At 43.5% G+C, this 26,146-nt stretch overlaps 3 protein-coding genes and 1 long non-coding RNA gene across 6 annotated transcripts; 2 read left to right on the top strand and 2 right to left on the bottom strand.

Annotated features, from left to right (window-relative positions):
• Positions 1 to 6,289: 6,289 nt before the first annotated feature.
• kif23 (kinesin family member 23) lies at positions 6,290 to 15,824 on the bottom strand. Of its 2 annotated transcripts, XM_079162461.1 has the most exons (23): positions 15,760 to 15,824; positions 15,449 to 15,512; positions 15,131 to 15,259; positions 14,750 to 14,855; positions 14,470 to 14,606; positions 14,242 to 14,351; positions 13,989 to 14,159; positions 13,760 to 13,804; positions 12,794 to 12,906; positions 12,409 to 12,530; positions 12,211 to 12,313; positions 12,051 to 12,130; positions 11,853 to 11,972; positions 11,595 to 11,754; positions 11,082 to 11,243; positions 10,819 to 10,985; positions 10,559 to 10,732; positions 10,213 to 10,416; positions 8,497 to 8,730; positions 7,533 to 7,621; positions 7,364 to 7,442; positions 6,840 to 6,910; positions 6,290 to 6,748 (listed from the first exon to the last, which is right to left on the bottom strand). In XM_079162461.1, the coding sequence occupies exons 1-23, from the start codon at positions 15,771 to 15,773 to the stop codon at positions 6,733 to 6,735; spliced, it is 2,670 nt and encodes an 889-aa protein (XP_079018587.1). In that variant the 5' UTR covers positions 15,774 to 15,824; the 3' UTR covers positions 6,290 to 6,732. The 2 variants fall into 2 exon arrangements, with proteins under 2 accessions (XP_079018587.1, XP_079018588.1); XM_079162462.1 differs by lacking the exon at positions 13,760 to 13,804.
• A 427-nt stretch (positions 15,825 to 16,251) lies between these two features.
• Positions 16,252 to 20,017, top strand: ddb2 (damage-specific DNA binding protein 2). Of its 2 annotated transcripts, none has more exons than XM_079163278.1 (11): positions 16,252 to 16,361; positions 16,456 to 16,601; positions 16,674 to 16,783; positions 16,912 to 17,103; positions 17,569 to 17,735; positions 18,089 to 18,188; positions 18,591 to 18,768; positions 18,933 to 19,078; positions 19,316 to 19,471; positions 19,550 to 19,595; positions 19,705 to 20,017. In XM_079163278.1, the coding sequence occupies exons 2-11, from the start codon at positions 16,466 to 16,468 to the stop codon at positions 19,941 to 19,943; spliced, it is 1,470 nt and encodes a 489-aa protein (XP_079019404.1). In that variant the 5' UTR covers positions 16,252 to 16,361; positions 16,456 to 16,465; the 3' UTR covers positions 19,944 to 20,017. The 2 variants fall into 2 exon arrangements, with proteins under 2 accessions (XP_079019404.1, XP_079019405.1); XM_079163279.1 differs by lacking the exon at positions 17,569 to 17,735 and adding an exon at positions 17,263 to 17,408.
• Positions 20,018 to 20,425: 408 nt separating this feature from the next.
• Positions 20,426 to 20,991, bottom strand: LOC306698293. Its single transcript, XR_013767139.1, has 3 exons — positions 20,871 to 20,991; positions 20,606 to 20,679; positions 20,426 to 20,490 (listed from the first exon to the last, which is right to left on the bottom strand). It is a non-coding gene; the product is annotated as an uncharacterized lncRNA (long non-coding RNA).
• Positions 20,992 to 22,192: 1,201 nt separating this feature from the next.
• kbtbd4 (kelch repeat and BTB (POZ) domain containing 4) lies at positions 22,193 to 25,630 on the top strand. The gene is made up of 5 exons (XM_079162296.1): positions 22,193 to 22,236; positions 23,150 to 23,624; positions 23,706 to 23,847; positions 23,978 to 24,084; positions 24,170 to 25,630. Exons 2-5 carry the CDS (start codon positions 23,163 to 23,165, stop codon positions 25,028 to 25,030), a joined length of 1,572 nt encoding a protein of 523 aa, XP_079018422.1. The 5' UTR covers positions 22,193 to 22,236; positions 23,150 to 23,162; the 3' UTR covers positions 25,031 to 25,630.
• Positions 25,631 to 26,146: the final 516 nt, after the last annotated feature.

The raw sequence follows: 26,146 nt of genomic DNA, 5'->3' as shown, positions 1-26,146 counted from the left end.
TGGCTGGCAGGAGTTGTGTGCATTTGTATTTATTGTGGTTGAACCTCCACCCCCTTTCCTGCTTTACCCACTTAGCACACAAAGTCCCAGACGCACTGTTTTCCCATTTAGCTGACGAAAAGCACCTTTTTAAATAGTTAATAGCTTTCCAGGGACACGGGTCGTGTTTTGAGTGCAGAATAATCACTGTTGGAATTTTCTTTTTTTTTTTGGTCTGCCTGTTCAAGTCACAACACAAGGTAACCACAAAACAACTTTGCTCCTGTCTGCACTCCATCTCATTTCAATCAGTAATCACCCGGCATATTTGCACTTGGCACTGCGAAACATGATGCAAGTTATTTTGTGTCCTGGATGAGAAATATTTCCTGGCATTTCACTGCCTCCAAAGTGTTACAGCCAATTTGATATTAGATAAATATTTGAGCTGGCATGCAATGAAGCGTATGTCATTTGAGCAAAAAGCACTGGCACTATGGATGCATTTAGCTGCTCAAAGGGAGGGAAAAGACAAGGGAGAGGCCTTGTCTGTTCTCCATTAGATTCCACTCAGTTCCTCTACAAACAGAGTGGATGCTAGCCAAACAAGCTTATTCAAGGGGGTTCTGTGTGGACCGTGTTAGCTCAGCAAATCCAGCTCCACAAACATGCTTCAAAGAATCCTGCTATCTCTGCAGAGCCTTTGATGTGGGTATTGATCATGCAGCGGCCTGTGAGAAAGAGGGATGCAGTGGAGGTTTAATATTGTGTTCTGGCTCAGATGGAATAGATAATAGCAAAAACATGCACTCCCGTCACGTCGCGCCGTGCTTCAGTTATGACAGCTGCACAACCATTTTCTGGCTCTGAGGTAGATGCGATTAGGAGTAAAAGACAAGGGAAGAGCAAATCAGATCATTTGCCCTAAGGACAGGTCACAGCGCATTATGTTTACCACAGTAGAGGAGCCTGAACCGAATACAAATACAGTGAAAACACGAGTTGACAGACACACCTCCAGGTGACGGTATACACAGTCTGAGATTTGTCCACCCACTTCTAAAAGCATGAATACAATCCCGTTTTGTAAGGTCACCTCAGTCTCAGGAGGGAAACATGAACAACAGTAACACTTTTTAGAAGTTCCTACTGTCACACTACTGTGGCAAGAAAAGCCAACATAAACAAAGCCATATTCAGAATCACACAAGTCATGTTGTATGCTATAGAAAGACAAACAAAGTCTGTTCTCCTTAGCGTGGTAAAACAACCACCCACAGCCCTGCTACTGTCTCACACTGAGACCATTAGTCACGATGATTTCTCTGCCAGCTGTCCTGGTGTTTGCTTAAGCTAGCCTCGCAGGCAGGTTGAGCCTCATTTGAATTCTCACTTCAGTTTATTAGGCATGCGCCGGATCATTAGCATCCAGTAAGGCCCATGTAGATGTGTTCCTCAGGTAATGTTCAAATGCAAATTGGATCGGCCGTTAATCAGACGGATAAACACACCCTAAATAGCTTGCTCTGTGAATTATATGAACCCACATTCATCCTGTGTTTTCGCTTTTTGGAACAACTTGTAAACGGCAGTCGCAGCCAGCGCTCTAATCTTATTTGTGCACATGGATGCTGAGATCTCAGCCTTTATACTCATACCTGGCCCTGTGATAAAAGTTGCAGCTTTATTAGAATGAATGAACTTTGCAACTTCGCCATATCTTATGAATTAAGCAACTCCTCCTTAATGCGCCATGTCAAATTGCCTACCATATACAATGTGCAAAGTGCACTGTTGTAAATGTAGAACTGTAGAACAGCAGTGTGGCAGGCTATTATAAGATAAACAGCTGATGTGTGCTTTCAAAGAGGCTTTTATGTTTGCTTTTGCGTGGGATTCTGTGAGTAGGGACCTGATTGAGCCTTATGCAGATATAAAAATCATGTGGCGCTATTTCACCCTCTTCCAAATGCCACCTATGATTGTTCACAGATAAGCTGGTTCCAGTGTGAGTCATTTGCATGAAAGCATTGGCAGGACAAAGGTTTGAAATACCATTGTCCTTCTCACTGTAGCAAACAAGGACTCACAGATATCAGTTTTGCGGGTTAATAGGAGGTGTTTTAACGCTCTTTTATTCTTTGTACTCGCAGAACTGAAGCTAGAAGATTCGTGTGATGTGAGAAAGTTGAGTCAATCTCCGCCACATCCCAAATACCATTTAGTCATCATACATCATCCTGCATTGTGCTATTGTCAGTACAATTATTCCTGGCATCTCCTCTCCTTTCATTTCATCAGCAAAAAGCTCGGAGCACTGCTTAAATAATCAGCCAACTGCACGCAAAGCCCGGTTACGCCACAGCGTTAACTAGATGAGATCAACCACTTGTAAAAAAAAAAAAAAAAAAAAAAGAAGCAGTTTGATTTCTCTGTGAGGGACACATTGTGGTTACAATGAAAGTGAGTCAATGGAAATCAGTCATGGCATACTGTCACCACAGTAAGGACACAGCCAGCTAAAAGTGCAGCCAAGCCACATAAACTTGGCAAAGAGAATACACTCAACTGACAGCTGCAAACACTTAGTCGGCTGCGAAGAACAAAGACAGGGAGGGAGAAAAACTATTCAGCCCAATTTGCCTATAATGAGCCTACACAACAATGGCTTCCAATATTTTCAATAAGAAACCAGTCACGTCTTCAATTACGTTTGTCAGAGGTCAACGTTCTCAATGTTGACGTGTAACCACAACAACAAGCACGAGGACAACTGCAAATCCAAACGATAACGTCAGGAAATGAAATTGAGAGTGACAGAACTCGACATCTGTTAGAAAAAAAACATCATCAACAGCATGAAGTAAGAAATCAGATCAGCTAGTTGCAGACTGTCTCGCAGAGTGCGAGTGGAGAAGCTAAGTGACACATCGGACTAAAAAAAAAAAGCAGTTGGAGGTGGAGGTGGAGCAGATGGGATGAGGTGTTCTGAACCACTAACCGCATGCGCTTAAGGGTCAGAGCAATTCTCATCCAATGTGCTTCTAAACAGCTGCAAAAACAAAACTTTACCTCCGGGAGTCTCTGCGAGTTTGTGACTCTTTGACCCATCTGCTCGTCACAGCCGCACCAGCAGAAAGGAGAGCGTGGGAGCTTTTACCTTTTTATTAACGCTGAACACGGTGCCTCATGCCTCCACTGTGCCTTTTAGTATGCATTAAGGCAGAGGAGCGTGAGGTGAGCGAGCAGTGAAGAGGAGCCCAGCGGGGAAAAAAAAAAAAAAGAGAGGAAAAAAAAGCCAGATGAGTCCCGAGAGGCTGGGAGATGGGCTGAATGACAATTGACTGGCTGTCAACACTCATCTGCATTCGCATATCTTTCTGGCCCGACACATTTAGCTGGCAGGCAGCCACGGCCTTGACATATGAAGACGTAGTGTGCAGACCCGCTCGGAGCTTTTGGTTTGCAAAGCTCTGCTCTCATGCAGTATTTACTCGGGTTTCCCACTAATTGGCTTTCATTGTCAGGGAATTGTTATCCTCGCCACTAAAAGAAGGTAGAAAACCTTTTTGTAATGGGTTCCGGTTTACAGGACAGCTGTGGCTGTGATTTAGGTACTTGCTTCGACATGCCCTTCAAATCAGCAAGCATTCAGTTGTTATGATACAGCTTTGGAAGCAAATGAAACATGGCATCATTCTTTGAATGCCCCGTACAGCCAAGTTTAGAGTGCTACTGGATAGGGTTACACTTTCATCGCACCTATTTAAAGTCCTGCCCACGTTTCACAGGCGGATTCAGTACAGCGTGTTAATCACGGGAGCAGGAAGAGGTCATAAACCTTATATTAATAGATCAAATGACTGCGTGATGTGAAACGTGTCCCCTCATGGTGACAGGCGTACAGGCCTACGGAGCTTTAAAGCGTCTTTCAGCTCATTGTCTTTTATTTTTGGGCCCCCCGACTTTACCGTTTTGGTTCTCTCTCACTGCTCTCATAGCAATGTTTTTACCTGCAGCGGGCAGCTGTTCCCAGTGAACATCTTTAAAAACGGTGAACCTGCTCAGCACCAAACAGACTGACAAAGTTAGCAGCTAACTAATGAACATAGTGAGCATTGAACAGCTAAAGAGCCAGATATTTCCCTCAGGAGTAAGTGTGGAATATATTGGACTAACATGGACAGAAACATGGCTCCCCATGAAGGCTAATGTGCGAATGCGTTTGCTGGACAAGTTTGCCAAATCAACCTAAAAGGCGACACCTACCTCACTGTTGTTAACAGCATGTTTTGTGCCACAGCGTGGCCACAAAAATGGTTTATGCGGGTTTGAATTCTATAAAAGGACTCGCTTTTGAGCTATCGGTGAGTCAGATAAATAATCATATGACAGGTAAAACAGAGGACAGTGTTATTTTATACCACTCAATTATGAGCGGCCCTCATCGACATCATAGTTCGGTGTGAAAATGATTTCATCCTGCCTGTAGCAAAAGGCAGCTTAAGGCCTCTTTATCAGAGTCGTTCAAGCAAAGAGTCAATAAAACATTGCAATTAGGCTTGCTCTTTTCAAATCCGAGATGGTCTAATTGACTGTGTATTCAAGTAGAACATCAGAATCCCCTCCAGCAAGTTTAATAACATTGATAAGCGTAATGCGTAATTATAAGCCCGAAGCTCTGAAATGCAGAATGATGTATTCCTACCATGCAGTTGGATGAACGGCGTTGTCTTACGGCCTTTGTGTGCCGTTTTCATTTATTTTCCTCAAGTGTCTCTTTTGAAACTGGTGATGTTGATCAGGGGCTCAACGGGAGTTTCATAATAACATCTTTATAATGTTCGTGCCACTTGTTGTTGGAGGGCTTGCAGTGAGGAGCTGAGAATAACAGTGTGGTGCAGCACACCACACAGAGCCATGGTCAAAAAGCAGAGCACTCAATATCTCATAGGAGTGAATTTAATGGCCACTGGTTGCTCTGGGCTCTTGACCCTCTCCAAGAGGCTCCATGTTAGTCACTCTCCAGTGCTTTCCAATTGAAACCCAGCCAGACTGGTAGTTGATGAGATTTCAACTGTCTACTCAAAGCCTGGATGACTGTACCGCCAGCTTCAGCCGGCCATTACACTGGTGATGCTCAGTTGTTAAGAGATGGTGAAACTGGACGCTGACATTTTAACACGTGGGAGTTTTGAAGTTCAGGGTTTTCTCACACTTCTGTCTTCTTAGAGTAGTTTGTTGTAGATTGTTTTTCAGGCAATAAATTAGGTAACTCTGCTTTTTTATTATAGCCCAAAACAGCAAAAATACAAAGTGGTGGAAAGTAATGAAGTACATTTACTCCAATGCTGTAATAAAAAACATTGAGGTACTTGTACTACACTAGAGTACTTCCATTCTAGGCATATCTCAGAGGGAAATATTGTACGTTTTACTCCGCTACATTTATTTGACAGACTAACTTGTCACAACTTTACATAACATATGATCGGTATATGGAGTGTGATTCATTGATTAAATTATCCCCCACATAAAAAGCAGTAAAAAATAAAATATGCTACTAACCTAATTGAACACAGGCTAGTTCTTAACCTAATGAATACTTTTACTTGCATAGTAGTTTTATAGTGTGGTACTGCTACTTTAACTTAAGAGGATTTTAATACCGGCCCTTGTCCCTTCGTTTGCAGACTAAAGTCAGCTGACTTTACCTAAAGGCAGCCAACCAGACTCATTTAATGTGGATTTCTATACAAGGTGTCTTGTTGAACATATTTCATAGCTAATCAAGCATGAGCACAAGACAGCAATTTCTGCAAAGTAATGGAAAGTAGACTTTGTTTATATGACAGAGAATATTGCCACACTGCTGGCAGAGTACCGCCCAGCGCTCTAATGGGACGTTAAATCTCTTTTCAAGCATGGTTTTAAAATAAGCGGGCAGTCGCTGCTTATTTGCCCATCAACAGTTCTGCTGACTGCTAATCTGTTTTAAAGCAGCACAGAATTGACCCGTGGAACTGCAAAGCTGCTATTATTTTTCACAGACACTTAGACTCTGTGCTTCTCCTCGGTGACATTCATTAAGTCAGCGTTTCTTGTCAAACCGTTGACATGCTTACAGACTAGTGCGATGCATGAGTCGGGCATCATGTGCCTCCAGTATCACTGCAGCATGATTTACTGCTGTCCTGTATCGCCATCTAGTGTCCGGAAATGACCCTGGCACTAAATTGCCTGGAACATTATGCACCAAACCGTCACATTTGCATTGTTTTTACTGTGTATACACGACAAACTGTTGCTTCAGAGGAATTTTATTCCTGAGTGTACAGTGAAGGAAGGAGTGAATCAAGAAATAACTGGACTATTCAAACTACTGTAAGCTCAATATAATTCACCCACCAAGAACCAAACCGTATGGAGCAGAAGGAAATCAATATTGTGGCAGCTTCACAAGAACTTATGACTTATGTTACGCACAAATGTGCAAGCAGACTCCTTCAGCAGCGCCGCAGTACAGTTACCAGCATCCTTGACTGAATCACAGAAGACTATCTATTGGTTCAAATACAACATATACAATATTTTTTACAGAACAAGCTTTGGTGACCCATGTATATACACTTCTGAATATATAAAAGCGTGGAAAATGTTTAAATATCACTAGAGCTAAATATAAAAAGTTCAGACTATTGCACAACAGCCAGGTGAGAGGTGAGGGATCACTGGAGCAGCGGTCGGCTGCTTTCAGGGTTTTCTGCGCCTTTTAAAAGAAGAAGAAGAAATCAGTCAAATACTGTACGGTGTATTGCAAAGCAAATGTTATTTTCAGGTCTGATCTATGGCGCGCTTACTTGGTGATCCCGTGATGCTCAAAGCCAGGACCCATGTTTGATCCAGCCCTCATCTCCAGAGCAACAGAACACTGCCAACAAAAGACACATTAGGACCCAAATGTACTCCGAAGCGTCGTGTTTACGTTAGTCTGAAAGCAACACAGAGCCTCTTTGTGTTGCTTCTTCATCAAACGTCTGTCTCTGCCTGCAGTGGGGGTGCAGTGTTAAGAAGTGAAGAGGTGACCTGTGGGGGATTATGTCTCCACTGTAACCCAACACAGGAGTGCTGCAATAAATTCATGTTCAGTTCTGTGTCAGAGCTGCATGGATTTGACTTTACTGTCATTTAATATATCCCTAAAGTATGTTAATTATGCCAAACTGTATTCTGAACATAATATTTTTTAAAAGAACAAGAGACGTGTTCAGATCTGTTGGCCAGCTTGCCTCTATACACATGTAGCGTTGGGTTCATTACAGGATCCGTCTGCTTTCTAAACCAGTGGTAGTTTATTGGAGACTAATCAATATAATCATCATACCCTCGTCTCCACATCAGTCCAAGCACCATCTGTTCCATCTCCATTGGCAGACGCACCTTCTGATGATTTTCTTTTACGCCTTCAGACACAAATGTAAAGTGACAGAGAGAAAATGTTTAACCATAGTCATAAACACCCGACTGATGTGCCGCTGTGGACCGGCTGCTACCTTGGGACTGTGGTGAGCTCCTGTTTCAGTGTCTCGATGTCGGTGAACTGGACGGCCTGTCCTCCTCCCCTCGTTTTCATCACCTCACCCTGTAAAGTGAAGAAGCAGTATGACGTAATGGACTATTTCAATTAGTTTATTCACGCTTTGTATGAAACGAAGTGAGTCAACAAGTGGTTTTCATATTTTAAAACAGTTATACATTGTTGATCACCACCGTTTTATCCCCAACATTCAATATGTAGCATTCTAAAACTGGCACAGAAAAGACATAACATCTCGATATCCCGCTATCCTAAAGGCACCCGACACCAGTTATAATCGATCTGGTGCTCTATTTCAAATGAATTAACCAAAGCATCAGTATCGGTTCCCCGTGGCTTAATATCAGGCCTGAAATGTGCCCGTCAACCAAAATGAAAGCAGCTTTGAGCCGCATGGGCCTCGGCGTGTGGGACGACAAGTAGTTCCTGATTTATGTCAAAGAACATGACCTGCTATTTAGAGAACATTTACCTCGTACGAGGCCTCTCGGTTGGAAAAAGAAAACAGATTTTTGAAAAGAGAAGTGACATGTTCTCACTAATTTATAACCAATGTTAAAAAAAAAAAAGTACCCAATGAGTGTTTTATGGACAAATAAAACTCCCTGAGATTATGGTACAAGCTGAGATTTCTTTTTCAAAGCGTATCCACTGTAAGACACTCTGCCCTGAACACGTTTTAGACTTTGCTGGTCAGATAAAGAGTGGGGATGTAATCTTCCTCTGTTTACAGAAATAAAGTCAAATGGACATTATTTTGACGAATGTGAAACATACACGTGAAAAAAACTAACTGCTCCAAAGATTTTTTTTCTAACCAAAAAAGAAAAACCAGCAACATGAACATGCTAACAGACTGATAATTAGAATTAATTGCGACTTGGTTTCACTTCATTGTTCTAAATTTGCGGCGTACTTACCTTAATGAGTTTGGTCTGTATCTCGCCATCAGAGGCAACCTCCTGGTGTGTCAACACGTATCGGTCACACTTGGACAGGGCCTTCTCACTCGGTGTAGACACCTGGATGGCATTGGGGATGACGGGCTGCAGAACCGTACCCAAGTCCAAGCTGGACAAAGGCTTGTGGTCAACCCACTTCTCGCCGCCAGCGGAGCGAGAGCGACGGTGCAGCGGCCGCACCGGCGTCACCGTCTGCAGAGCGTGGAGGCAGTTGAAAAAGAAGAAATAAGAACATACATACACACTCTGACAAAGATACCCATCATGAGACTGGTAAATGGCTGGAGATGACTTCAGTTGTAGGAACTCAGATTTGGGGTGAACCGTCAAATATTCTGCCTGAGGAGGACGACACCTACAGTCTGATCAGAGACACTAGAAAACCTCAAGCTGCTTCCTGTAGCGAACTCACTGACCCTGTAGCTCCTCTCAGTTAGGTCTAGATCAAATGAAGGGGAGTTGGCCTCTTCCTCCTCTCGAACCCGAAACAGAGCTCTTCTCCTCCTCCTCCTGCTGCAGGCGGAGGACCGGGTTCTCGGGGGCGTGCTAGGGGACTGGTAGCCCTGGCTGCTGTCCTGGTCTCCCTGCTGCTCCCATGCAGACACGCAGTTCGACACAGACAAAGAGCTACTTGTGCCGGGGGCGGGGCGGGCGGGCCTTTGGTTCATCTCAACCTCCTCAACTCTAGTGACACTGACTGGCCCTGGCCTGACACGGGGAGAAGCAACAGGGCACTGGGAAGCAGAGTGGACAGACTGCAGTTACATGCATGCACGGTTAGATAGTTAGTACAAAGAGATCACATAGGAATTAAATGCTACTGGTGGAATGGAGCAGCAGCAGTAGACACCTTTGTGAGGCTCAGGTTACATGTTTGTTGTCCTTTTTAAAGCTGCAACAATAAATTAATCATTTGAGTTATTGTAAGAGGAGCAGAAATGTTAACCATGATGGTTCCAGCTTGAGGAATGGTAAAATATGTTGCTTTATTTTGTCATACATTATATTTAATAGAGTACTTTGAGGTTTTGGACTGTTTGAACTAAAGTTTGGGCTGAAGAATATTGTGATTTTTTTGATGGTTTGATTGCACAGACCAAATGAGAAATAACCGGCAGATTAATCCACAAAAAAAAAAAAAGTCAGTTGCATGTCTACTGTATGTAAATGTAGTTACAAAATAATAACGTCCCTGAATATATTCCAATGTAGAGCTGAAACCATCACTTCATTAATTGACATTTTTGCCTTATAAATAATAGTTGTTGCCATTTTCTATGTTTAATATCATTGTAAATTGAATATTTGGGACTAGAAATTTGAAGGACATGTTTCACTATCTTCTGAGACTAAACATTTGAGTAATTGAAAAATGATCCATAGATTAATAATGAAAATGATTGTTAGTTGCAGTGCCGGTTACAATGCAACTCAACATCGCAGACAACTTGAACAATTACCAGATAACTGAATCAAAACTGTCAAATGAGTTACCTGCTGCAGGACTAATGCACTGTACTTTACTTATACTGTACTTTATAACGCACAGGTGTTTATGTTGCTGCATCTACTGCCATCACAATGGGATTAGTAATGTTAGTCCGGTGAGGAAAAGAGATAAATCAATCAGGAGCTAGGCGGGAGCTCTAGATGTGCATCGTGGACGTGACATACAGGGACGGGTGAGGGCGAGGCGGATCTCTTGGCAGGGAGGCGGTCCTCTCTGGAAGGCCGCTGAGGCTGCGTCTGACGAGGTGGAGGATCGGGGCGACCTGGAGTCTTGCTCTCCGTCACGATGGCCTTGAGCTGCTTCAGCTTCTCGTCTTTCACCCAAAGCTTGTTTTGCATCTCCAGCTGCATCGCATTAACACGTCGGTCCTGTACAGCAAGAGGTGTGATGTTAAAGTTCAACACCACAGACCGTATACAAAGGAATCTACGACGTGCTACTGTGACAGACTATAGCGCACACACGGCTGCCTAATTGATCAGTCTGTGTGTTATTAGAGGAGCAACTCACACATTCTTTCTCCCACTTGTACTGGGTGTCTGTGACCACGCCGTGCATGCGCTGCTCCATGCGCCTCTTGTCCGTCTGCTCCCTCTGCAGCCTCTGGTCTCTGGTCTCCAGTTCATACTTCATAGAGCGCTTGTCGTCCTCGTAAATTTTAGTCGTTTTCTGCAGGATGTCAATCTGGAACAGACGTTTAAGAAACTGAGCAACACATCTGCTAAACAAACCAGCAATCTCTGGGAGGTCTGCATGTTTTCGTCTGTCACCTTGTGATCCTGCATTCTGGTTTTCTTCTCCAAGCGTTCGATCTCCGCCTTGTTGTTCTGGATGATTTTGTCCTTGTCCACCAGTTTGCCATTTTGTTCATGAATCAAATCGTCTTTGGAAATTCGGATGCTGTCCACTTCCTGAAGCATGGACTTCATCCTGTTGGCTGAGAGAACATGAGAGCAGAGTTAGGAAAACGCTTCAAGTAACCCGAACAAGCAAAGCTGAGAGGTGAGGGTCGCGCTAGGATGTCGGCAGGCACCTGCGTTGTTGTATTCGTCGATCATCAGCTGCCTGATCCGGTGTCTGTTCTGCAGAGCTTCGATCAGCCTGGGCAGGGTGATGTCATCGTGGGGGTCGGTCAGCTCACAGGACGGTAGAGGAGGGAGGCTGTGCACCAGGTGGTTTATGACACGGTGCACGTCTAAAAGAAAAAAAAGGAGGATTAACACAACTCCTCTTTTCTATTCCAAATACGAAGATACTGTTCTTCAGTAAATTAGGGCTTTCTTGAATTTGAGGACTAATGCCATTATATATTAATATAACCAGAAGATACATAGCAAAAAAAACAGACAAAGATCCTGAATCTACTGCTTCATGCAGATCCCCTTTGAGATGGCATAATTACAAAATAAATACATTTAATGTTTTATAAAGAATATTTCTCCTATGAATCAGGCTCGTCTTACATTTGTTTGACAGTCTACGAAAGATTCATCATTAACTACATACAGTTATTGTGCAGGTTTAGCTTGTGCAGTGCGTAGCATACCTCTGTCTATCGGACCACCGCGCTCGTCCAGCTTGCGAGACAGTTCCTCTTTGAAGGCCTGGTTTCTATGGCGCCGACCCGGGGTGAAGCCACAGATGGGCCGGTCCACCGGCCGAGCCACTTCCACCTCCTGGGTCATCTCTGCAAACCGCATCACCAGCTGGACAAACGGAGCGCGTGGTTTGTGAGTCAGACGGAAAACAACTCACTGTGTTCATTCAAACAACAAGAGGGACAAAGTGAAGGTGCAGCACTTACCAAGGTTTCCTCGTAGTCGTCGGCTTCGGGATTGACACAGACGACCATTTTGACTTTTCCCTCTCCGTCAAAGTAGTTCTTGAACAGATGGGTTACTTTAGAGTCTCTGTAGGGGACCATCTGTGAGAGAAAACTGGCATCACCTACATTGTTCAGCAGTAAATGGAATGAATTCATGTCCGTTCTGGCGACTCATACCCGGTTTGTGCCACACATCTGGTTCTCTCGAAGTATCTCAATGCACGTTCGCAGATTCAGCAGAGACTGATTAATGTTACCTGCGAGGGAAGAACGTCATTTAATCTCACGCAACCTCAGCTACAAAGAAAACTTCATTTTGATGTTTTCGTTAACAGACCTGCTTCTCGTATACGTGTGCCTTCTGCCCCCGTCCTACCGGTGCGCTCACTTCCTGCCAAGTCCACCAGGCACAGCTGACTAACAGTCACCTGGTTCTTATCCTGACAAACACAATCGGAAAATACTCAAAACGGTGCTCATAATTCATCCAAAACAGGAATCTGGGAGCAGACATTTTGGTTTCAGTTCAACTGACCTGGAGAATGGTGTCGCCATCTGCGTCGAGAGGCGCCTGAGCCAGTTTAACGATGAGCACACTGTGGGAGCGACTGGACTCTCTGTTCAGGCGAGTGTTCGCAACCTTCCTCTTCTTCTGACCTGGAACATCATAACATGTTAAAACACGTTTATTCACAGGTAGCGTCTTCACATGGAATTTTAACTGCTCTTAAACTATTTGTTCTCACGTGACCAGCTCAGAGAGAAGATTAACTGAGGTCATATCCTGGCCAGAGCCGACCCGGAGGCCAGCAATGCCAGGTCAGTCACATCTATCATCAATGCAATCTTTTCCCCCATACTCTTTTATTTTATTTAAAATAGACTCTTGACTTCTAAACGCAGATCTTATAACCGCTTACCTCTCCAGAACACTTGAAACGCCTCCTCAGCAGACTTCACTTCGACTTCCATACAACCGGACACATACATGTTGTGATTCTGGTCCTCTCTGAGGAGTTTGGATTGAGGAGGTCTACGTTGAGAGCATAAAAGTGTTACTCACTGACAACATGGTCATTTCATTTTTCATGCAACAGATGTGGAGTATCAAACATTTGGAGAGGGGGGAGGGGGGTTAATGTTGCTTGATTGCAGCCACGAAATAAATAAATCGGACAATCATGAAGCGCCATTCAAAGCAACAGACAGCAGGTTTACATTCAGGAGCTTTGAAACAGACTACAAGCAGCTGGGGGGGGTGATGCAATGGTTTTTAGGACTAAATCAACTCTCAATACTGGAGACGTCACCTGGAGCTGCCTGTAATCAACTTTTGGGCGGGGCTGAGTTACAAACCTCCATACCGATGGCCACTGACCCTCATTTGTCTGTGGCACCGCTTGCCAAAATCTGGCATTTGATTAAAATTGGAATTTTGCAACGTTGCCAATATTTGATCAGGCAAAGTCCTTGTACAGCTGCATGTGTTTTAACATTTTAGAACTTGGTTTCAGGGCTGCAATTGATGATTTTCATTATTGATTCCATTATTTTGTGGTTTAGTCATTGGATGTATAAAATGAAAAAAAAAGTCCACATTGACATCTTGAAGCAGCCTGTTCTCTCCAGTCCAAAACTTTAAAATGTTCAGTTTACTATCATACAAAACAAAGAAAAAACAGCTGAAACGCAGCCTTACTTCTTAGTTGTCCTGACAATTAGATCTGGTTTATAGTACAAGAAGTTTCCATATCACGTTTGAAAATGTCTCCAGTGTTGATGAGGTTCTATTTACAAGCTAGACTGTAGATTTTTGTGTAACAGGGAGAGTTCATCTTAATTATGCCACTAGTCTGATGATGTACGAGTATTCACTGGTCACATACATGAACTCAGTGTTCTGGCGTACAGGTGTGCCTCCACCATTCCACCTAGCAAAAAGAAAAGACGATAATTGTCTTCCAGCTAAAAAAAAAAATCCTGTACAGACCACTACACTTGAAATATAACATTTGAATATCTCTGAAAAGTTAAAACATGATGTGATTAATCCGTTTTTAAATGATTGTTCATATCTGAATTATGTTCCTTGTACTTTAAACTTCCTGGACTCACTTTGGTTTGATTGCATCCTCCTGATTCTCCTCCAGGAGGTCGTAGATGTAGTTATTGTAGATTTCTATGTAGGAGACGAAGACGCTGTAGCTGCTGTCCTCGTCCACGCCTTCAGTTTTATAAGCCTCCTCTGACTTAATCATGTCAGCGATTTCAGGATCCAGCTTTTGTCTGAAATCAGAGCAGTGACTTGCATGTTATACATCAGTTACACTGTAGCAGAACGCCGGTGTTTAACAGGACTCAGACTCACCTGGAAGAGGAGGGTTTTGGAAAAGACATGTTTTCACGCTTTTGGCGCTCCAGCAAAGCATCGACTTCATTCTGGACCTCTATGCCATTTTTGTCATCAGTCTTCAAAACCTGAACAAAATAAAAAAGAGACGGGAGAAATTATATAAATAAATAAATGTACCAATTTCACAATGTATTTAATAGTGTGGGTACAAGAGACACGGTTTCTTAATGTTGACTCTCTTACATATCTTTTGGCCTGGTATGGTCCTATGCTGTTGAAGAGCATGTCCAGTGAGCGAGGTAGAAGTCCACCCTGGCCTGGAGAGCCAGTCATGGTGAACGTCTTCCCACTTCCTGTGACCCCGTACGTGAAGAGCAGACCTGCAACAACAAAGGAGATTTAGTGGAAGAAAATGCACCAGAATTACTGATATTTAGTATGAAAAAACAGGACAATTGCTTTAGGTAAACTGTTATTTGAAAAATAAATGTGGCTTCTTCCTGGAGCTGGCCAGTGGCCTTACCATTTTTTCCATGGATGAGGTCGTTGACGAGAGGTTTGGCCACATGCTCAAACAGCTCCATCTGAGATATGGACACTCCAAAGACTTTTTTAAAGGAATACTGTGTCTGAGGAGTGAAAAAGATTATTTTGAATATTTTAGGTGTAATACATTGATGCGTTTAAAAACAACAGTGGTTAAGATTGATCAGACAACTTGTGAATATGAACCATGAGTTTCTGGTTTTGGTCTTTCTATGAGATTTGTTTACAAAAAGAGAAATGCAGATTACCATCCGCTGTATTCTTTTAAATTAAACAGTCACATGATCATTGTGTAAAGGGATGACAAATACCTGTTAGTACCCTTAACACTACTCGTGGTTCACTAGAGATACATTACCTCTTTGTACTCTCCATTGCGGTTGGTTTTAAAGCCTTCGGGAGCGTGCAGCTGGATGGTGCTGCTGCTGATCACCTCGATGCAGCACTCCTTGTCCTCCGCACCCAGAGGTCGTACACGACAGTACACCTGAGCACAAGTAAAGTCACGTTATAGGAGGTGGACGTGTTTAATTGTTCACTACTCTTGAGTGCATGGTGGGGAAAGTATTAGCTTAACTAATCATTGGTGACGAGCCAAACATTTGCCAAACGTTCACACATCACATCCCAAACGCACCGAATGCTACTCTTAAAACACACGTTAAGTGACACTCACCCCAACCGGGTCTTTCTGGGTATTGGACGGCTTCTTAGGAGGCCTGCGGGGGGTTCTACCCTTCCTGAAAAATAATCACATTGCATTAGCACAGCACACCGTTTGCGTGAACAAAGCCCCGGGCTAGACGGCGTATTAGCCTCCAGCTAACGTAACGGTTAGCTAACAGCTAGCTAGGTAACAGTTAGGTAGTTTGGATTCAGTCGACAACACGTAACTTAAACTGTTTCACGAATATTTATCCTCAGCATCATACTTGAAGGTCTTGTACTTTAAACGCAGTTATTTTAAATACATGTAAATCTACTTACGCTTGTCTGATCATTGTTACTCGCTGCTGCTTCTTCTTGAGTTTATTTTTTCTCCTTCTTGTTCCGACAAATTTTGAAAATTCCCTCCGCCTCTAATCAGAGCACTTTTTTTTCAAAACGAGCCGACAGTAGCCAATCAGATTTCACAACAACCGACCACGTGTTTCCGCCTTCACCTCACGAGCCTTATGTGGGAACAACCGACATGTGAAATATGTTACATGTCATCAGATAAACCGACACTAGCGCGTAGAAACCACGCAGACGAAAATAAACAGCAGGTTAGGTAATAAGTGTCTTAATTAACATTAGTATTACATTATATTTTTTGCTTTGGTTTCTAAAATTATTGTATTTTATTTCTAGACGATGTTAAACTAGATCCCCTCTCTACATACTCCCGTACGGTAGGTGGCGGTATGCATCTTATACTAGTTATGTCAATCAGCCAATAAATGCAAAGAACAAACACCTCCCGTCCACCAGCTGTAACCACACACACGTTATAAAACACCGTCGTGCAGCTCATGTGCACTGCTGCGTTATGCAAACACTCGGAGCTCCTGCTCTTACACTGTGCCATTAAACACCGAACACCACAGGTAGGCAGTCTGTTTTAACCCCATTGAGACTGGGGTGTTGAAGTGTCGAGTCAAATCCTCCGTGTTGTGCAATAAGAATCTTCTTTTTTTTAAGGGGGGAAAAAATGAAAACAAGACAGACGAAGTCCGCAGATGCACCTGAATCAAAGGCTCAACTTAAGAAAAGAACTGGGGAAAGTTCTGACCAGACACCCTCCAAAAAACTACGAGACAGAAAAGATGGAGAAACATCCAAACAAGGTGTGCAGAACTGACAGCTTCAGTACATTGCAAGTGAAAAGTTCTGGTCACGACAGTTTACTGGTCTTGCAGGTCCTCCGGTTAAGTCCGCAAGAGTTCAGAAGAGAGGAGGGTATGGGAGCATCCTGCACTACATTTACAAGAGCACTCTGGGACAAAGTCTTCACTCACAGATGAGACAGGTTCTCCAAATGCATATCAATCTGTTGACATGTGTGCATGCATTTTCTGTGAAGTAGAAACATAATCATTACCAGATTAACTCGCCAGGATGCAGTTTCTCATTCAGCTCTGTTGTCTCCTCTTCCAGTGTTTGCAGGAACCTTTCGTCCGCTCGCTGTCGTCCTATCATTTCCACGGTGCCACCAGCCCCTTCAACCGGAGAATCACCTGTCTGGAGTGGCACCCCACTCAGCCCACCACTCTGGCTATGGGCTCCAAGGGCGGCGACATATATCTGTGGGATTTTGAGGTGCCCACAAAAAAAGTCTTTCTTCAAGGGGTGAGTTTCCTGCACCGCAGACTTGAGTGACCAACAGTACGAGTCATTCATTTTAAACTATGCAACACTTTGAGGACATCCTGAAGCTGTGATTCATTTCCAAACTGTGCAAATTAGATGTACTTGACAACACCCCTTTTTATCGGTTCTTCTGCCTAGACGGGGGTCGGAGACTCAGTTACAGACATGAAGTTTAACAAGTTAAATCACAATCAGCTGTTCACCTCGTCTATGCGGGGTCTGACAGCACTTCGTGATTTCAATGGGACAACTTTAACAGTGTTTGCCAACACAGACATACTGAAGTAAGACATGGTCTGTTTTCTCTGAGCTACAATCAAAGCGAGTTATAGGGCCTGAGCATCAGTCTTCTCACCAGGTGGCCCTCATTGGTTTAATGCTAAACATGTATGTGGTGCGGATAGCTGCCCTGTGATAGGCCTGCCTTTGTGTTCCTGTGCACAGAGCGGAGCAGGAGACTTTATCGGAGGGATGAAGTTTTGCCCGACCGACCTTTCCCGAGTCTATGTGGCTTCTGGTGAGGGCACGTTGACCATGCAGAGCTTTGAGGGCCACACGCCCACCGTTCTGTCCAGAACTCAAGACTGTGGCCACGATCACCACAATGTTTGGTGAGAAAACTGCGATAGAAGACTGATGCTCGGCTCAAAGGGATGCTGTGACCTTAATGTTGTTGTGCTAAAGTGTAATGTTTGCATCTCCAACATTTCAACTTCTCATGGAATAAGAAAAACCTAAGAAACGCAGAGTTACAACTCTTAAAACAGTTGTAACACTGCATCTCTTAGTTAGGTTGTGTTTTTGTGGGTGTGCTTTTAGCCATAGGAGGGTAAACATTTAGAATCACCAAATAAAGAAATACATCATACATGTAGTGTTGCGCTATGGGATCTTTAGCTTCATCCCTGTTTACTTTTCCATCTGTGTCATCCAGTGAACTCGCGTTGTTCTCTGTTTCTCACAGTTACTGGTACTGCTGCGTGGATGTGTCTGTGAGTCGGCAGATGCTTGTGATAGGAGACAATGTGGGACAGCTTATACTCCTGGGCTTGGATGGCCAAAAGGTTTGTGTCCATTCCCCAATAAAGTGTTTCTTACTAAATCTAACCAGGTAGTTTTGTTGTCCAATCCTAAAATGTGAAAATAGACTTCTCACGGGACTCAAAGCCGAGTCTCCTGAGTGGCAGTCCCAAATTTGTCCCATTCATTCACCGCAATGTACTCCTTCAACATACTTTGTCGCTCTTTATACCACTACTGCTATTACTGCTACTCAATCCGTCAGAAAGCCTTTCGGTTTGCTAACTATCGCTAAATTAAGTAGCATATTGAACTTGGCTGGATTTGAATAGCAGAATAGCTTCCATGTGACTCTTCTCACCTGAGTGCGAATAGACACTGTTAAGGAATTTAAAAAGTGTGTATTTTTATTATTAATGCCTTTTTGTTCTGGTTTGATGTTGTAGATTTTCAGTGACAAGTTGCACAAAGCCAAAGTGACTCATGCAGAGTTCAACTCCTGCTGTGATTGGTTGTTGGCAACGGCCTCAGTCGACCACACCGTGAAACTTTGGGACCTGAGGAACCTCAAAGACAAGAAGAGCTTCCTCCATGAGATGCCCCACGAGAAAGCTGTCAACTCAGGTAACGCACTCGGGCAAGCAACTCTTTCTTGCCGTCTTTATATACATTTGTTTTTTAGAATATTCTGCAACATTCGTGTGTGAAGCACTACAGTTGTAATGGGCAGGTTGTAAAAAAGAAAATCTAGATTGTTTTGTAAAGCTGGTGCTGTCGTCTCCTCGCAGCCCATTTCAACCCGTTGGACTGCTCCAAGCTGCTCACCACGGATCAGTACGACCAGATCCGGGTCTACTCGTCTCCTGATTGGTCGAAGCCTCAGCATATCATCCAACATCCACACAGACAGTTCCAGCATCTCACACCCATCAAGGTTTGTTTATTCTCTAGATGTGTATGTATCCTTCTGTAACTTATCCTGAGGGATCGTGTCAACCAAAAAAAACAAAGCTAGCAAACAGTGTAGGTGCACGAATGATCGACGCATGTACACAGACCGCATGAAAGCGAGACACGGACATCATAACATTTGTAGGTAATACTGGACCGGGGGGAATCAATATCTAGTGTTAGGATACCTTTTGTGAACTCTGTTATTATTTGTCTGTAGGCCACATGGCACCCTTTCTATGACCTCATCGTGGCGGGCCGCTACCCTGATGACCGGGTTTTCCCCGGAGATCAGAGGACCATCGACGTCTTTGATGCCAACACAGCCGAGCTCGTGTGTCAGCTGCAGGATCCCAGTGCTCCAGGAATCAAATCTGTGAGCGTGTTCTTCAAAACATCGGAAACACCTTTTTGAATACTTTAGTTATTAACACACATATCTATTTATTTACAGATCAACAAATTCAATCCAATGGGCGACGTGATTGGAACTGGAATGGGTGAGTTTTTCTAAGCGCACATTTTTGATAGATTGTGTAATTTGATCAAACCAGTTCATTGAATAGAGGTCGAGGTGTGTCACCTAAGCTGCTTAATGTTTACTCACAGGTGTGACGGCGCTGGTGTGGGATAAAGACAAGTCATCGGATCAGCTCAGAGCGCAGCAGGAAACCTCGACCTCGACCTCGGTGGACAGCTTGAGAGGCCAGCAGAGGAGTCGGCAGCGCTCCAGCAGGGACAAGAGAGTTCCTGCTGTGGATGCAAAGCTCAAGAAGAAACTGGCTTCTCTGGAAGAACTGGAGACCAAGACGGAGTATACCAAACAAAAACAGACGAGGAAGAAGTGAACTGTGGATCCTAAAAGCTCATGTGTAAAGTGTTTTTCTACTGTACTATAATAAAGATTATTGTGTTTCATACACTATTCGCTTCTTTTTTTCACCAATCTTTAACCACATGCATTATTATGAATACACATTACAGGAGGATTCAGGGCAATTGATTTATTGCATCTTTATCTCGTACAGAACGGCAGTTTGGGAATCATGCATAACTGAAGAGATAGCTTCCACGTAGGTCATAGACCGTGACATTTAACAGCTGGATGAGCACTTCACTCCAGGCCGCCTGTTCCTCTTCTCTCTCCTGATGCCGGGCTTGGTGGGCGGAGTACACTGTGCTCAGGACAAGATTGTCAAACTGATCCTGAGTCAGTGGCCGTCTCGTCCTTTCACCCTCCAGTACGGTCACCGTGTGTAGCATGGAGCTCAGACTTCTGGGAAAGTTGTCATTGATCTGAGACAGAAAAGCCCGGCCCTGCCTCGTCGATGCCATCTCCTCGTCGAGCAGGACGATGTTGTTGTCCTGGTCGATCTCCACCCCGCTCAGCAGCAACTGCACACGGGATAGAAAAAATGAAAATGCATCACTAACTCTGCAAGTAAAACTTGGCACAATATTTGATTTAGCCTCATGTGGACATCTATTAAGTCTAAAATAAAGAAAGTACCTCAAACATCAGGTTTGCATCAGAGACAGATGAGACAGTTTTTGGAGAAGTTGGACGTCCGCCTGCAGCCGCATCTAAAGAAGAAAATAACTTTAACTGTTAAAGTTTAACTGTAACATAATGGGAATGCAGAGAAACTGTAAGTGGCTGTTTACACTGACTGTTGTTTAGTGCATATTGATCAGTGCATGCAGTATCATTATATAACAACCTAAAATAGTTTGTCCTCAACACAGTCATGTTAGAATACCCTCTGTCTACTTACCTTGTAGAACAAACTGAAGCCATAACATTCCCCAAAAGGAGATTTGAAGTTGTATTTTTATATTCATTCTTCTTCTGATTATTTGCTAAAAAGTGAAACACTGCATCCTCCTCCCTTGCGCACTTTTTTGAATGCAGGCAGGAGCAGCTCAGCCTGAATACCATCAATTTTTCCACCTTGGAAAAATGGGACCAAAAGCCAGATGGCTGTGATGCAGAACAGAGAGCAATAGCTTTTAAATCCTGGATTTTCATCTGTATCAGTATGCAGAACTTTGAGCTCGCGGGACATGAAGTTCACAGATGCAACTAACCTTTTCAGCCTTTAATCTGCCTAAATTAAGTGCAAACATATAAGCTTTTAATTGAATGATGCATTTCCCAGTATATTCATGTTGAACAGTATCAAACAAAAGACAAAGAAAGAAAGTCAGTATCAGTTAAGGTAACGGTCAAATTTATATTTTTTTATTTTTATTTAACCAGTCGTGTCCCATTAAGATCAAATATCTATTTTTCAAGGGAGACCTGGCCAAGAATAGCAGCAATGCAGAGTTTCAACAATTAACATAAAAGCACACAGATTTGAGTAACATTAAAACATTTGCACACTGACAGCCTGCACTCAGTGGATTTCACCAAAGTTTTAAACTCATTCAGGGTGTTTTGAAGCTTAAGATCAGTCTGTAAATGTTTCCATGCCTAGTAGCCTAGGTGAAGAAAATGCAACAAAGTTTTCTTTCCAAATTTTGTTCTGACTTTTGGAACAACAAATGGACATTTCTAAATACAATACAATAGGGTGAAACCATATCTGAAAAAATAACCAGGGAAGTCCTGAAACAAAATACTGGGTAAATGTAATTTGAGATTTTAAAGCACACCTCTTTGGCTTTCTGCTTAGTTGGATAAGACACACATTCAATAAAACCTTAAAGCCTCATGCTGTTGGTGAAGATTATATACAGTGCATGCTGTAAGAAAGGCATTATGTTTACCACAACATGTCCTGGAATCGCTAACTAATTAAGTAATCAACTAACTTTCCACAATTAACAAATTTCCCTCTGGGGATGAATAAAGTATCTATCTATCTATCCATCTATCTATCTATCTAGATGACTGTTGTCACTTGAAATTACTTATTTAGTAGAATTGACCAATTATATCTTGTGAGCTGATTGTCTTTTTTTTTTACACCAAAGAGTTCTTCCAAAATGTCAGTTGTAGTAACGCAGCTCCACCACATGGGGGCAGCAGCTCCAGTTGATACCAGCGACTCGTCTCATGTCTGGCCGATGAAACAGTTTATTTACTTCCGGTGAAGAGTTCAGCTGCTGTTGAATAATAAAGTAGTGGAAACAAAGGTAACCACGATTTTTTATTTGTTATTTTTTAAAGTGTCACGACTCTTTTGTCTCATGTGCAGTCCTAATTTTAACGGTACCTCCACGATATTGCGGTTGATTTGTGACTGGAGGGAACGTTAGCCAGCTAGCTAGCTGCTGTGGGTGCTAACCATGTTCTAGCTAATGAGAACACAACAAAGCTATCGGTAGCTCCTCGTGCACTAGACTCTTATCAGTGGATGAATCAGTGACATTAGACACCTGTAACATCAGCTCATTTAATAGCATTATAACTAAGCTTTGGATCAGCTCTTTTTGTGGTTTAGATACTAAATGCGACATACAGTCGTCGCATCATCAATTGAACTAATGCAATCTAATATAACAGTCCTACAATAATCCTTCCTTATGATGGTTATAATGTGGATTGTGCTGTTGTTTGAACTGTATCAGAGAGGTGTTTATTCAACTTAAAGGTGATTTTGGAGGCTACATTTGTATTGTATTGTGTTGTACTGTTCAGTGTCTAATATTTATTTTATTTAAGTTTAAATAAATGGGGTGGATACACGATTAAAAACACCTATCAGGATAATGCAACACAATTTAATAGAACCACGCACTACAGGCCCAAACATTTCCATTAAAGGAATCATTAAAGAACAACAAGTTTGTTTAAGTTCATAAACTTGTCACTATCTATCATATCTATTTATGTAAACAAATATATATTATTGGCCATTATATTGTTGTTTTTAAACACTCCAATATCTTCATCTGCTTCACATTCGAGTGTCAGGACAGCTCTAGAAAAATGTCAACAACAACTGAACATTATATAACCTTAATAATTTTTTGTTTTAACTTTACATATCTTTTAAAATGGAAACTGAGCATAAATGGATGCTATGTTGTTTGGTGACTTTGTCAGGCGAGCAGCAAAGATGGAGTCCAGTGAGGAGGGGGGCCTCAGCGTCGGGGGCTCTGTGGGAGACGAGAACTACTTCCTGGGATACACCTTCACTGATCGCTCCCACTCCAGCCGGGTGGTGAAGAGCATCATGGACCTGTGTCTGGAGGACGGCCTGTTCGCTGATGTCACCGTCAGCGTGGATAGCAAAGAGTTTAACCTGCACCGGCTGGTGCTTTCGGCACAGAGCAGTTTCTTCCGCTCCATGTTCACCTCCAACCTCAAAGAGTCCCACAACCGCTCTATTGAACTGAAGGACGTCAGCGCCACCGTCTTTCAGCTGCTAGTTGACTACATCTATCACGGCACAATTAAACTGAGGGTGGAGGAGCTTCAGGACACATATGAGATGGCCGATATGTACCAGCTCACCGCACTGTTTGAGGAATGTTCCCGCTTCCTCTCACGGACAGTAGAGGTCAAGAACTGCCTGCAGGTGACTCACTGTTTTCACAAGCCTCTGCTACTTCAGCATAATTGTGTAGTATCGCTTTAATGATGACCTCTTTTTGTCCAGGTGATGTGGCTTGCAGACAGACACAGTGACCAGGAGTTGTATACTGCAGCAAAGCATTGTGCTAAAATCCACCTGACGCAGCTGCATCAGACCGAGGAATTTCTTAATCTGCCTCTCTGTCTGCTGCTGGACATCATCAAAGGTATTACCCACGTGCTGTCTTATTTACATTACTGCTAGCCAAATTATGATAGCTAGCGGTGATAAAACATGCGGGAACAGTTAAAGAAGACACATTTTATGAATGTGACTCGCTTTGTGTTTGTGTTCAGATGGAGTTCCGAGCTCCCAGAATCCAACAGTGGCCATCGAGTTGTGGATAAATCACAACAAGGTGGAGAGAGAGGAGTTTTCTTGTATCCTCCGAGAAAATCTCAAGGTAACATTCTTTCGTCTGAGAGTGCTCTCATTTGATTTCTGTTGTGTTTATTTGTTTGTCTGATGTGTCTTTTGTGTGTCCACAGGAAATCGGTGAGAACGTCCACATTTACCTGATCGGTAAAGAGGAGGCGCGGACTCACTCCCTGGCTGTGTCGCTTCACTGTGACGAGGACGACACAGTCAGCGTGAGCGGCCAGAACAGTTTATGCCACCAGATCACTGCAGCCTGTAAACACGGGGGCGACCTGTATGTGGTGGGGGGGTCCATTCCTCGCCGCATGTGGAAGTGCAACATGGACACCATGGACTGGGAGCGCTGCGCCCCACTGCCCAGAGACCGCCTCCATCACACCATGGTCTCTGTCTCTGCCGAGGACGCTATCTACTCACTAGGAGGTAAGACGTTGCAGGACACACTCTCAAACGCCGTCATCTACTACACAGTGAAGGACAACATGTGGACAGAGACCAGCCAGCTGGACACTGCAGTGTCCGGGGCTGCTGGTGTTAACCTGGGAGGTACCATCTACCTGCTCGGAGGGGAGGAGAACGACATGGACTTTTTTACGAAGCCATCTCGACTGATTCAGTGCTTTGACACCGCCTCCCAGAAGTGCCAGATCAAACCGTACATGCTGCCGTTCGCGGGCTGCATGCACGCGGCGGTCCACATGGACGTGATCTTCGTCGTGGCCGAGGGAGACTCCCTGGTGTGCTACAACCCTCTGCTGGAGAGCTTCACCCGCCTGCGCTTCCCTGAGGTGTGGAGCTGCGTTCCGTCACTGTGGAAGGTTGCCAGCTGTAATGGCTGCATATACGTCTTCAGGGACAAATGCAAGAAAGGGGAGGCAAACACGTTGAAGTTTAACCCGGCCACGTCTGTCGTCTCCGTTATCAGAGGTATAAAGATCCTCCTCACAAACTGGCAGTTTGTTTTGGCCTGAACTGTCCTCTGGATGTTCATACTGTGGTCGCCGCCACGGACAATCAGGGAAGACTTGTTGGATAACTTGCCATGACTTCACCGCTCAGACATCCGGGGAGGAGATCTGCTCCAAATGTATTTACTCAACTGGTTTCTGTTTCACTCATTCCATTCTGACTTCAACCTCAGACCAGTAGAAATAGTTCAGCGGGGTTGTTTTTTTTTCACTTGCTTGTGTTATTCCAGTGAGTCTCATCGTTGATCCCTTTAGCTTAGAAGTCACATGATTTGTAGGGATGCTGTAACGAGTGATGTACTAATCGGCATTGTTTCCTGTGCACTGATTGATTGTTGACACGCATGCACAACTTCAGCTTAAAACTTTACTGAAACATAAAACATCCTTCGGTATATTGTACGTTATTAAGTGTATCATGATGTTGTGGGTTAAATATTCTCAGATGTCAAGTTTGAAGTCAATCGTGCATAAAGATGATAACTGAGGATGTTTTCCAACTTTTCGATTTTTCACAGTTTCTTGTCTTGAAATTGTACTTTTTGATGTGCAACGTACATGTTCAAGTTAAACTGTTTAACAGAAATGTCAAATATATTGCTGTATCCCCAAGATGTCACTGTTTTTTCTCATATTTACGGCTCTTTAGCCTTTATGCATTAACTCTCTCACTATTAACACTGTGTTTATTACCAGGCATTTAGGATCTTTCATTCTTGCAATTATGCAGCGATGCATTTAGTGCACTTTGTTGCTGTGTAGCTAATGAAAGCTTTGCCTCAACAAAGACATAACTCCGGACAGAGTTTGTCTTTGGATTGGAAATGCATCTTGTGAATGGCGAGGTGGTAAAGGTGCCTGTTTTGTCCTTGTGTGTGTGTGTGTGTGTGTGTGTGTGTGTGTGTGGGGGGGGGGGGGTTGAAGGAGAGAAAGCCACTACAGAGAGGGCAAAACTTTGATCCCATTGATGTGCTGCAGGAGGCTGTGCAGCTGAAACCCAAGCCCAGTAACATGTCAGACTTTGTGAACTATTCTAAGCATCAGTTGCTGACGCCAAGATGAGGGGTGGGGGGTTTCTGGGGGGGGGGGCACACATGCGCCTCCATAAGAACTCCCAAT

This window comes from Pholis gunnellus, assembly GCF_910591455.1.
Source record: "Pholis gunnellus genome assembly, chromosome: 7".
Taxonomy (NCBI): domain Eukaryota; kingdom Metazoa; phylum Chordata; class Actinopteri; order Perciformes; family Pholidae; genus Pholis; species Pholis gunnellus.
Note: the sequence above shows the minus strand (reverse complement) of the source record. Positions and strands in the feature narration are given on the sequence as shown.